This window comes from Chlorocebus sabaeus, chromosome 20 (genome assembly GCF_047675955.1).
Source record: "Chlorocebus sabaeus isolate Y175 chromosome 20, mChlSab1.0.hap1, whole genome shotgun sequence".
NCBI lineage: Eukaryota > Metazoa > Chordata > Mammalia > Primates > Cercopithecidae > Chlorocebus > Chlorocebus sabaeus.
Genome location: NC_132923.1, coordinates 52,959,150 through 52,972,704, shown reverse-complemented (window position 1 = coordinate 52,972,704; position 13,555 = coordinate 52,959,150). Strand labels below are relative to the sequence as shown.

Genomic DNA, 13,555 nt, shown 5'->3' with positions numbered 1-13,555 from the left:
ATCCTCAGAACCTAGAAGAGTGCCTGACCCATAATAGATACTTAATAAGTATTTGTTGAAGAAATGAGTAAACAAATGAGCAAATATAAAGTCTGTCTATGAATCTGGCTTAATGATCCTAGCTTAATACATAATCCAAGAGGAAAAAACTGTTTTTGAGCATTACTCACTTTTCGTTGTTTTACAGAGTCCAATTTTATGAGCCAATATGAAGCCACTTTGGTTTTATGATACTTCCAGTTATCGATGATCTGTTTGGAAGGATGAACATTAAGAAATTTACAGGTTGAAACCCATTTTTTAAATTAATTTGTGTAATGAAAGCACTACAATATTACTTGCAACAAATAATGCCAACTTTCGTAAAAAGACACGTGCAAAGATTTCTAACACAAATTAAGCCATCTACGTCCAAAGCTTTCTATTCTAGTTGCATTAAGAATACAATCTCTGTGGCTCACACCTGTAATCCCAGCACTTAGGGAGGCCAAGACAGGCAGATCACTTGAGGCCAGGAGGTCAAGACCAGCCTGGCCAATATGGCAAAACCCCATCTCTACTAAAGTATAAAAATTAGCTGAGCATGGTGGTGCATGCCTGTAATCCCAGCTATTTGAGTGGCTGAGGCACAAGAATCACTTGAATCCAGGAGGTGGAGGTTGCAGTGAACTGACATTATACTACTGCACTCCAGCCTGGGCAACAGAGTGAGACTCTGTCTCAAAAACAAAAAACAATCTCCAGTGAATGAAAGTCAAATACCTTCAGGAACATAAGATTTGGCAAGAAATCCAAGACACAGATTTTTCATTTGTATGTTAGAGGCTGATTTATGACATTATTCATAGTAATAAAATATTGAATAATGCATTAGAAGGCAGCCTATATAAAATGAGAATTCTACTACTTTGTTTTGTTTTTTGTGCAAGTCTGCAAAACTTCTGAATATATAGTCTTGTAATATATACTGTAATAAACAGATTAAAATGTTCACACATAGTGAACATATAGTAAACAATTTGATGTCTGATATAATTATTAATTATATTTTATTAATTATGTAAGCCTGTATACATTCTTTATAGAACAATCACGATAGTCACAAATATTAGTTTTACTCTCTGTTTAATTTTCTTCTACCTGATTAAAAAAGATGGGATATAACTAATATCTCTAAGAAATACATAAAATAAAGTGCTACAAAGTCATTGGCTATATGTAGAAAATAACTTTATCAAATAAGATGACATAGGTAAATAAAAGCACATCTAGCATAATCCTTAACATCCAATGCTTTCTTTCATTTCCTTTGATGTAACTAAGTAGCACCTAGCTTGCAAACAAGTTACCATTTTCACTTTTTAAAAATATATACCAACAAAATATTAATTAGGGGCTTTGCTTATGACTTTGTCATCAGTACATAATATGAATTGCAATTATTGGTATTTTTCAGCAAGAAAGTCTCTTTTACTGTTGTTTGTTTGCTTTTTGTTTCTATACACTTGTTTTAGACGGGTCTAAAGTAAATGCTAAAAAACGAAAAGTCCAAGTGCATGGCTGTAGTTTTTATCCTATAACTGGCCACTAGATGGTGCCTTATCCTCTGGGAAAAAAATACATACATTTTATGTATATAATTTATAAAATTATATCTATAGGCCGGGCGCGGTGGCTCAAGCCTGTAATCCCAGCACTTTGGGAGGCCGAGACGGGTGGATCACAAGGTCAGGAGATCGAGACCACCCTGGCTAACATGGTGAAACCCCGTCTCTACTAAAAAAATACAAAAAACTAGCCGGGCGCCCTCGCGGGCGCCTGTAGTCCCAGCTACTCAGGAGGCTGAGGCAGGAGAATGGCGTGAACCCGGGAGGCGGAGCTTGCAGTGAGCTGAGATCCGGCCACAGCACTCCAACCTGGGCGACAGAGCGAGACTCCGTCTCAAAAAAAAATAAATAAATAAATAAATAAAATTATATCTATAAAAAAGGCCCAAAATATATTTTTAATATATTTATAAAATATATGTGCCCCCACCAAAAAAACAAGGTTCTGCTACTGAATAATTATCTAAGAATGAAAAGGATGTTCAAATGAAGAAATGTAACCTTGCGTGAAGAAATGCTCTTTCACCAAAATTATCTGAAATAACGTGGACCCTCTTTCTAAATTAGGAGTAAGTCACTGATTTTAATGTAATATTAGGGCCTTCTGGCATTTTAGAATGTTCCACTGGGTGGTGCACATGTGTGTGTAACAAGAAAAACACACAGCTCCGCATAAGTCATTTCAAAATTCTGACCCCAAAAATGTGACATTCGAGGTGTCACATTCAAATATTCTTGACATTTTATGCCACAGCCCCACATTTTTCATCATACCCCATTCCATATTAGTTCTTTCTAAATCTTTATAGAGGCAAGTTTAACATGATATTTGCTTAATCATTAAGAACAATAATTATTTAACACTAATTAGTCTCACTTGATGAAGACTTATTAAAATAGCACTATATACTAAAAGATATTTTGCACTGCTGATTATAATCTGATCTCACTGTTCATGAATTGTAACAATTAAAATAAACCCCTGTATTTTCTAAAGCTAGTAGAGGTTGAAAAGACATCAATTAAATTTACTATGTCATTGAGCATAATGCCTTCAGGAAATAAATTTTAATATTTTAAGAAAAATAAAAAGGTACCAGCTCCCTGGCATTTTAGACACATCAGATACTCACATCTTCTATCAGAAGTTCTGATTCTGCATCTGACTTTCCTGGAAACCGGATCTTCATGTCCTTGAGAACAAATAAGGTCTGACTTGTTAGATCATCTTCTTGTTCTTTTGTTTTCAGTTGCCGCAAAGACTCACTCTTAAATTTGAAAGAATACAGATATTTGGAGGGGGTCTTATTTCATTGTGCCAGTATAATCTGAAAGATATTTCTAGGTAAAAATGATGCACTTTTAACTGAAAACAATAACAATGAAAAAGGAAGAAAATTTTCTTTTACACTTGTGAATTCTTTGGATTAAATGGATACGAATCCCAAGAGTGTCTTTCATACTTCCACAAGGTTATACTTATTTAGCTACAAGTACTAAAATAAAAATATAAATACTTAAAAAGGACTTCCTGGTCAGTTTCATTTGCTACATATACCTTAGGCAATTTTTCTTGATTAGAAAAAAAAATTCATTGTTACCAAGTGAAATTCATTCACTTATATTTCCTGACTTCCCTTTGGAAACACGATCCATATTAAATAAACAAATTAAATAAATCCTTAGTCTACGTGAAGGTAGTTGGAGCTATCTGAGCATCTAAAAGTAGCCTTCTTACAAACTAAATTCACTATTTTCTCAATACCAAGTCTCTGGGATTCGTGCTAACAAGGGAATACTCAATGTTAATTTAACATACAGAACACATTATAAATAACATTGTACTTAAGTGCTCCAAGGATAATTTATCATTTTTTAACCTATGAATCAACTGTCCCATTAAGTAAAATTTTCCAAACTTCCTCAAATTTAAAGAGAGACTGCATAATACACTGCAAAACCATGCATTTACTCAGGTAATTTTCAGTAATATTATCCTACTACATCAGCAAACAGAAAATAAAATAATGCTATTCTCAGTGTTCATCTCTGAGTTCTGTGATAGAGTGAAGTCTGCACCTTTTAAGAGTCATACTAAATTGTAGGCTAAGGTAGGTGAATAATCCAAATTTCAAGAGGTCATGAGTTGAATTATGGAAAGGACCTAAGGTTCAGTCTGTCCTCCTCTCATCTGATCCCCTTTGCCTGAGTACAGAGCTCCCTATAAACTTGAAAGAGCAAAACAGATGACCTACCACTTGAGAGTTTGTAGAGCAGGCATCATTACTGTGAGGCAGATGCCTCATGTAGGAGGAGGCACGGTTTAAGGAATGTGACCGAGATGCAGAAGTTGGCCGTGACACAGATATCACTTGTTGAGCAGAAAATGGGCGGGTGTCCCCACTGGAAGGTGACTGAGCAGAGATGGACCGAGGGCAGCTGACTGAACGCCTTATGGAGCCTATCAGTGATGGAGAAGAGGGATACTACAGTAGCAGTATTAATAGAAGTTTTTTACTATATTAAGTCTATATAAACTAAAGATTATAGCAGCTAGTAGTGAAGTGGCAATAAATGTCAAAGCATAGGCATCATCATGGGAATATGAGTTTGGAATACATTTTTCAACAACAGTGAACTTGTTGCAGAAGAACCCCTCTGATGTATAAAAAATGGCTCTTTTGGGAATAATACTATCAACAATCCTTTAACATTATATCCTCAAAACATGAGATAAAAGAACCAGAAGAAAGGAAAATTAACATTTATGGAGCACCTTCCATAAGCCAGGCATTGTGCTAAGTGCTACACTTTTATCTTAGTCCTCATGGAAACCCTCTGAAGTAGGCTCTCCATTGCTCAGAGGCTTAGAGAAAGAACTTTTTCAAGGTTATACAGCAAGAAAGTGGTCAAGATCGGTTTCAATCCTGACCCTATCTAATTCCAGTGTCTTCCCTGTTTCTATAATTCCATGATGCTATCCACTATCCCTTGGGATTTGACTGGCCACTTATAAGAATCTGTGTATAGGTTAGAGATCAAATATTTTACAGCAAGATTCATAGGGAGGGCTGGAAAGGAGTATAGAAAGTGGACAGGCTAAATAGGTTAAGTTACAGAATTTAGAACCCATGAGGAAAAAAAAAACAGTAATAAAACAAAATTCAGATTATTTAATGGAATTTAAATATAGAATTGGTTATTATAAAGAGTAGTACTGAACAGAGGGCATTCTAATTCACGAGAGTAAATAATTTTTTAAAGTAGGTTAAATTCCAATAGAAAAAGACTTAAGTGAAGAAAAAAATATATGGATCTATAGGTTATCAGAAAAAATATCTAAGAGAAACCATAAAATATCTTCCCCAATGCATATTAGGAACATCTAATAAAGAAAACCAACTGTTCCAGATAAATTTTGACTCCTGACACAGGGCAATAGATCATCACTCAATACTATCAATATTTTTATTGTTTTTCAGTTCCTATGGTCTATGTATCCTCTGTTCTGTATTCTTTCTCTGCTTGGGGAATGTATCTTCATTAATTAAATAATTTAGTAAAATTCACATGAAGCCAGGTTGAATACCCAAATATTTCTCTTCATTAGCTGTAAAAAAAACCTAAACCTTTATAAAAGGAATAGACATAAGCCTTATATTAAGGATATACTTCTAAATTAAATTTTGGAGAAGTATACTTATTAAAGCTATAAAAGATTTTTTTTTAAATTCTCTTTGTTCCAAAGATTAACTTCCTTCTGAACCTGAAAACTGTCACCGCTTTTCAAAATGACACTGCCTCTATATTTCTAGAGAAGGGCAGAAGGGCTACGTGAGGAACACACCATCAGTCAACCTTTTTTTTTTTTAAAACAAAGAACTGCACATATTTAATGTGCACCAAGAGCAAACTTATACTAAGAAAATACCCAAGGCATGTGCTAGTAACTGTACTGTAGTCCTACTCCCTTTGAGGGGTTATGGTAATGGTCTGGTTGTATACAACCTGATCACTGGGCAGAAAGAAAATATCCTTTGTCTTGAATCATCACAGATTCCTTTTTTTTTTTTTTTTTGCCTACACATGCTAGAAATTCAGACAGAATAACTAAGTAGCTAGACATGCCAATGATGTTTGGGTAGATTCACAAAAAAATCATTGTAACTTGCATATCCCTTTGAAGCTGAAATAGGTTAGAATTTTTCAAACTATATATAAGAGAAAGTGTTACATATAATCTGGATTGTGTCCTTGATCATCAGCATCACTCTGAAGACAAAACTCAAGTAGGATTTGTGGCTGAAATATTCCTTGGTGTAAGATTAAAGAGAGAAGATAACACAAAGTAAAAGGCTTGTTACAATTCCTCATGAATATAAAAATAAAATATAACTAATAAAAAAGGCATGTAACTAAATTAAGCTAGATTTCAAATGAAAATTCACACTTAAAAACATTTTTAAAATCTGTATATTTTAGTGCACTATTGTCTGATCTCAATTTGTTAACCTATTGGTCTGAGAACAAAGAACAATCTCAGAGCTATAAGAATGTTAGCAAGTTTTTCTCCAACCTGTCCTCATCTCCCATCAGTTCATGCCATTAGGGAGGTACACATCAGCTAACAGGAAAGGGAATTAAAAACTGGCCAAATTTAGGCATAAAAACGTCAGCTTCTGAAACCAACACAGAGCCATAGTTACACAAAGACACACTGAAAGTATTTAAGGAATCCTTAAGAAAAAAGGAAGCAAATGATTAAATAGCTTACAAACTGTATAACAGGTGCTCAATAAACATTTCTTAAATGAATGAGTAAATAAATAAATGAAATGGAACATAATACATTAATTCCCCTCCAAAGACATAAACCCTGAAAGATATGAAGTAGTAGCATGTTTCTTTAGAGAATAACATATAAACAAAGACCATTCCTGTAAAAGCTTCATCTATTGGTTCTGTATTCCTCATGCATTTTGCCCTAAGTGTTTAAGGCCAGTTTTAAAATATCTACATTATCAGGGAAGTTAACATATTAAATACATTGCTGAGGGTAAAAAGGGCTCACAATAGTGTTCACTGCATTATTGAGCTGGTTCCTTTAGCAGAACCCTAGGACAGTGGAGCACAAGGCAAACAGAGATATGACAGACAAGGGTTCAGAAAAGTCCTAGAGGCAGCATCAGGAAGGGGTTTTCCAACTGAATCTAGGCAAACAGCAATCCCACACTGGACATCTGGGGATGAAAGAAAAATCACAGACACAATATTGCACATTTGGAATTGAAGAATAAATGAAAGAAGAGACAAAGGAAGAGAAAGAGAATGTGAAAAGAAATACAGATAGAGAGAAAAGGAAGCAGAAAAGGAAGGAGATGGAGCAGTGGTTGGCTGCTCTCCTAAGCAGTTCCTATGCATCATAAGCCCTGACTTAAGTACTCACTGGTGATGAAAATGGGAGGGAACAAAACTTCAACTATTTCACAATTACGTAACTTACAGATACATTCAAGTCAAATGCCTAAGGAGATACATACTTTTAAAAATATATATAATAAGTGATAGCATAAAACAAAGTGGGTGAAAGGAGTAGAGGGGCAGAAATTGAATGAGAAGAGAATATATTGGCTTAAGAGACACGTAATCATCAGATCAGCCATGAGGCACATTTTACAAAACCCAAGCAAAAATCTGGCACCTAAAAAGAATGATGAAATACAGAAGAACAGATCCTTAATCCAGCCCTTTCATTTTCTATTTGCAGATCTTGAAAGAGATTAAGGGATGTGCCCGAGTCTGGTTAGGGAAGGAAGGGGGATGGAATCCAGGTCTTCTCACACACAACAGGGTTCATTTGGCCCAAGGACCTTTTATTGAGTTTAATAATTTCAGTTCCATAATTCTTTATACAACATCTAAATTAGAAGAAATTAACTTACTGGGTTGTTGAATAAATTTGTAGTGGTTGGAGGGTTTAAGATTATATGTAACTTGCTTTTCTCTTTTCTTATTTTGGTACTCTTCTTTTTCATTTTCATCAGATTCTGAAGAGCTGCTGCTACTATCATAACTGCTGTCACTGCTGTAGTACTTCGGTCTTTTCATTATCTCAGTACTCTCAGGCATAGAACACAGAGGCTAAAAAGACGGAAATGTGTTATTTTGTTAGAATTCTTAAAAAAGGTTTACTGATATGATTAGTTACTATTTTAAATTTCCCCCATGCTTGCTGCTTTTTACTGAAGGTTGAGAATCCCCCCAAATACTATTGCTGCCATGCTGCTTAGCCTACAGTGCTATGTATTGATTATTGTTTCTGCAAAATATTCTTTCTTAAATGATATAATCACGATGAGGAATATGTTATTCCCACATGACTGGATTAAAGTGCCAGAGTATCTATAAACAAAGAGTAACAAAATAAAGGGAAAATATTTGAGATAAAAATATAAAAATCAGAAATAAAATCAGCTTTTCTTCATTCCATAAGAGATTACTCATCAAGACTCAGAGATATACCTTTGTCGTATCATTAACATTCAGAGTTACTCTATAAATGTGTATGCATGTGCACACACAAGTGCATCTGTGTATGTGTGTGGTGTGTGTCTGTGTGTGTGTGAGGGGGTGGGAGGAGAAAGAGGGGCAAGAAGGATAAAGAGAATAAGAATACTAAAACATTTTCTGTGAGCCTATCCACTCAGATAATGTGCAGCAAGAAGTTAGGTATCCCTCACATAACTAACTGGCTGTGGATATTTATAAAAATAGAATTTTTAGTTAACTGTCCACCTTCCAAACTGCTCAAGACCAACTGATGTCTTTTCTCAGAGTATTCCTAACTCTGGCATGTAGCTTCTGGCCATAATAGAGTGACATAATTTTTCATTGCCCATGCTACATTTTAAAAATTAATAATATAATATGAAGATCAGTAGGGGTAAACTTCCAAGGGGGAAGGATAAATTCCTCTAATATAGAAGGGAAAATCTGTAAAGATTGAAAATGCCATGCTATTATGTGTCACTATCCCTATTAGAATCACTCGTTTCTAGTCCTCCCAATCAATGTGTTTCCAATGATGCTAGCTGAAGGAATGGAAGGAAAGGGACATGGGACAGTTTCACATCAGAAAGAATGTGCATAACCAAGAACAAGACAGTTTCATAACTCAGTCATTCTAAGAGACTATTTATTACACACACCATATGCCTCCTATTCCTGATGGGAGAGGTTCCTTCAGTTGTATACTAGCTGCTTGCTCTCTGTTAAATCAAACAAAAATGTTTTGATGTTAGCATACACTATAATGAAATCCTTGGATAGCATGGGATTTCACTGAAAGAAGGTATACCCTCTAGTGTAACAGTGTAGAATAAAAATAGAGAAACAGCATTTCATGAAGTGCCTGGAATACAGAGTGAGCCAAAATGCATGATCTTCTTAAATTTACAGCCTTTGCAAAGGATGAAAAATAACCAAAGCAGGAAAGTAGTTTAATTCACTAAGGTACCAACTTGTGTTTAAAAGTATGTGCTCTTTCTCATGGTCTAATATTTACTAAGTACTGACAATGTTCAAAGAGATATGCATAAAAACATTTAACAGTAACACAATCATCAAACATTTTGACAATCTTGGGGAATATGAATTCTAGAGGAAGGTTGTTTCCTCAGAAGTTTAGCATACCCAGAAGAAACAGTGGCACAATCAGGCTTGCTAGTAGTGCCTTCCTTCATGTAGCAAACAGCTTTAAGTGTTCTTAAAGAGCTTGACTACATAATGAGTTATTCGACCCTATAAAGAATCACAAGGGGAAACGTACAGCTGAGCCTTTGTGTCTTATATGCACTTGGGACTTTTTGACCAATACACTGTTCAAGCAATAATTAACTAGCAGTCACAGCAACATAAACTCTAAATAGTGTCTTAACTACAAAATGGAATTTGTAAACTGGCATTGAGTTACGGCACAACCATAGTACTTATTTTTTATGTCCAATTTTATTATGAAGTAGGCCATATATAAAAAATATAAAAATGTATACAGAATAAACACCTACATGCCTATCACCCAGCTTAATAAAAAGAACATTGCTAATATTCTACTGCAATTACTTTTGCACCAACCTAACACTTTATGTGATATTATTTATGTAGCTAATGTTTCTTAGATTCTCAAGTAAGTGAAAAGTTATTATTTTTCCTACTACAAGTACCAGTTTTATTTAACTTTGATTATCTCCAATTATACTTCTACCAGTAAAGACACCGGAAATCAATGTTTTGTGTGTTATATCATCCCTCTAAAATGGAACAGCTGCTTTGAAGTTTGGCTCACTTTGGACCCTTGGTAAACAACATAAAATTAAAAGTTATAAAAATGCTTCTACTTCAGACTGATTATCCAGACTTCAACAACTTTGAAATATAGCTGGCTTTAACAACTACAGGAAATATCTAGTTCATTTCAACAAATACATTGTTAGTTCCCACTACTTGCCTAGAATGAAAGGGACTGAACAAATCAGACAAAGTGAATTCTTCCTCCCAAGAGGTTATATTTTTGTTTGGATGACAAGCCTTATATAAATGAAACACAGGAAAATATAAAACAATATAAAGCTGTCTCAAGGCTTCTGCATTTGCCATTCTGCCAGAAACACTGTGCCTCCAGGATATCTCATGTCTGCTTTGCTGAATAGCAATAATTAATATACAAAGCTTAGAAATATCCCAGTGTTTCCCAAAGTAATGCCATGACTCATGCAAATATTTACTTTTACAGATACTCTAAAATATACTTCTTCCAAAGGAGGTATCAATGACATATTCTATAATGCCTCAATATGGAGCACATAATTCGGAACAGTCTCTGACATCCAAGATCTCCATCAGCTAATCTCTTATCTCTTAAACAGGCTCACCCATATCATTTCACTATCCAAGAACCTTCCACTTGAGTCATACCAAACTTTTCATGTTTCTACAACATCCTATACAGTATCATAACTCCATATCTTTGCCTTTAATGTCCTATATACCCTAAATGTTCTTCCACCTCTTTTTTTTGTGTGTGAGACAGTCTCGCTCTGTCGCCAGGCCACAGGGCAGTGGCACGATCTCGGCTCACTGCAACCTCCACCTCCTGGGTTCAAGCGATTCTCCCGCACACGCCACCACACCCAGCTGATTTTTGTATTTTTAGCAGAGATGGGGTTTCACCATGTTGGCCAGGATTGTCTCAATCTCTTGACCTCGTGATCCGCCCACCTTGGCCTCCCAAAGTGCTGGGATTACAGGCATGAGCCACCGTGACCTGCCTCTTCCACCTCTCTTAATGCTTAGAGCACTACTAATTTTTCAAGATCCAGTTCTAACAGCACTACCTTTCTGAAGCCGTCCACATGCTATCAATCCCTTTCTTCTCTATGCTGCTGTAGTACTTTACACTCCCTTTATTTTAGTACTTCCCACATTACTCCCTGATTTTTTAATTACCTGTCTGCTCTTCTACTAGCCAATGAGGTTCTTATGGATATATTTAACAAACTGAACTGATGGATTTTGAGAACCTACTGTGTGTCAGACACTGGCTAGGTTCTAGAGATGCAAAGATGAAAATCTACTTGCTACCCTCAAGGAACGTGCAGCCTCGTACTGAGGCAAACATGCAAATAATTACTTGTCACAACTGCTCCACAAAAGTGTTATTTATGGAACAGCAGGAGAAAGAGAGAAGGTAAGGTCTAAGCTTAACTGGGGAAATGAGGGAAGGTTTCATACAAGCAACAGTGGTTCAGCTGAAATAGGAAGGAGACTCTAATCAAACAACAAGTCAATGACTTTTTTTTTGGTAGGAAGACATTTCAGAAGCATGGAAAAGCATGAAAATATGATAGAAGACGAAGCGTCTAAGGACAAAGAGATAGCATAGTAATTCTGAAATATAAATGGAATGGAATGAAAAAAAATCCAAGATTTTTCTAATTCAACTCTTTCCTACTCTACTAACAAGAACTTTGACATATATCAGAAGAACAGCACTGGACGCAGTGGCTCATGCCTATAACCCCAGCACTTTGGTAGGCCAAGGCAGGAGGACTGCCTGAAACCAGGAGTTCAAGACGAGCCTAGGCAACACAGCAAGACACCATCTCCTTTAAAAAAAAAAAAGAAGAAGAAGAAGAAATTTTTTTAAATTAGCCAGGCATGGTAGCATGTGCCTGTAGTCCCAGCTACTCAGGAAGCTGAGGCAGGAGGATCACTTGAGCCCAGGAGTGTGAGGCTACAGTGAGGTATGAACACACCACTGGACTTTAACCTGGGTGAGAGTGAGATTCTGTATCCAAAAAAAAAAGGGAGAACATGTAGATGTCATCTACATGACAGTTTTCTACTTATTTCTAGGAATTACACCTATTTCAACTAAAACAAAATCAGTGTTGCTAGGTCAGCAAAAGATGGGGCTCCTAATTAGGGTCTCTAGATTTCATGATTTGCCTTATTTATAATGCTACCCATTTATCTGATAATTATCTGTCTAGAGGTGTGAGGCAAACTTAATATTTAGTTTAGAATAAGAGTACTAGCTCTGGGTCCCTTTTGGCCCTGACTCATGGTATTTTCACTGACATCAGGAAAATAACCAAAATGACAAATGAAACTAATAAAACAAAACAAAACTCTTGAGTGTAAGATACCATCATCTTCCAAACTCTACCTGCACTGGGCACACAGTCCTTATGGTTCCTTTAAAGCAGCATGGGTCATTCTTATAGTGAGAAGCATCAAGGGCTAGTAGCATCTACTTTGATAACTAAGGAAGGTAGAGATATACTGCACCTTTGGTCCTCGAGTCTTGGTAGTTTTTCCCATCAACTTTTCATCATCAATTTCACATTGTTCCAGAAGATCCAAAATATCTTCCTCCTTCAAAAAATATTCTAATTAAAATTACAATCACTAATGGACTCTAGAATTTTTCCAAGTTGATTAATCTCCACGAAATAATGCAGAGCAAGGATTCCCAAAATTATTTAGTGAAGACTGCTCAGAACAAAGGAGAAATATTAAAGGGTCATGGCAAATTCTCTTGAAACTTTCACTAAAATCTGGCATTATAATTAATATATAGCCAAAATCTATCCTGTATTAATTATCATAAACAAATGTACCTTTATAGTACAGTATAGTATTAAAATCTTAGAGTACAATACTTCAATAAACTAGTTCATTGGACACTAAAATTTCTGGAAAGTTCAAGCTAATTTCTAGATTTCAAGTTTATGAATCATTTCTATACAGATTAGTGCAAAATAATATTAAACCTCCAGACAGAAAACTGATAATTGGACTAATAGTTTCACTTAGAAACATTCTAATGTGAGTATTTGCTGACTGGGCACTATTTAATGAAACTCTTTCAAAATTTCAATGATTGCACAAAAGTATTTTTAGAACTTTATAAAGGTTTTCATTCTATAGTCATCAAAGGTGGCAAAAAGTCACAAGTGCCCTAACACCTTTCTTGTGTTCTTCTAGAGTCATATTCCGAATCAAAAGGAAATTTTATAAAAGCATATACCCCAGTGGATATTAGGCAAGTCAGAACAATACAATTATAATAGGTACACTGAAAGAGGTATAATCAACTGTATCATTGAGTTATTTAAGAAAGGATGCTAGAAAGGGTTTTTGAAGAAACTAGAAATCTCACTGTACAGTAGAAATGTGTAAAATAAGTTACTCTTTGCCCCAATCGAAGGAAATTTAGCTATTGAAATCCCAAAATACTCTTATTATACATATTTTTATTAAATAATAATCTTATAATGAATTCCATGGATAGCAGTACAATATAGCCAAAAAGAAACTCAAGGAGTTCTGCTTCTGTTTAGGAGAAATATAACAGATGATACATTCATCATAATAGCCAGAAAAGG

General features: G+C 35.3%; 1 protein-coding gene across 3 annotated transcripts in view; it reads right to left on the bottom strand.

The window, feature by feature from the left end:
• TTLL7 (tubulin tyrosine ligase like 7) overlaps positions 1-13,555 on the bottom strand; it is a 141,023-nt gene that overhangs the window by 35,820 nt on the left and 91,648 nt on the right. For all 3 annotated transcript variants that reach the window (XM_038002244.2, XM_038002245.2, XM_038002240.2), the window contains exons 14-18: positions 12,456-12,542; positions 7,550-7,748; positions 3,863-4,068; positions 2,741-2,875; positions 171-251 (exon numbers count right to left, since the gene is read on the bottom strand). In XM_038002244.2, coding sequence (XP_037858172.1) covers positions 171-251; positions 2,741-2,875; positions 3,863-4,068; positions 7,550-7,748; positions 12,456-12,542 — 708 coding nt within the window. The remainder of the gene's footprint in view (positions 1-170; positions 252-2,740; positions 2,876-3,862; positions 4,069-7,549; positions 7,749-12,455; positions 12,543-13,555) is intronic.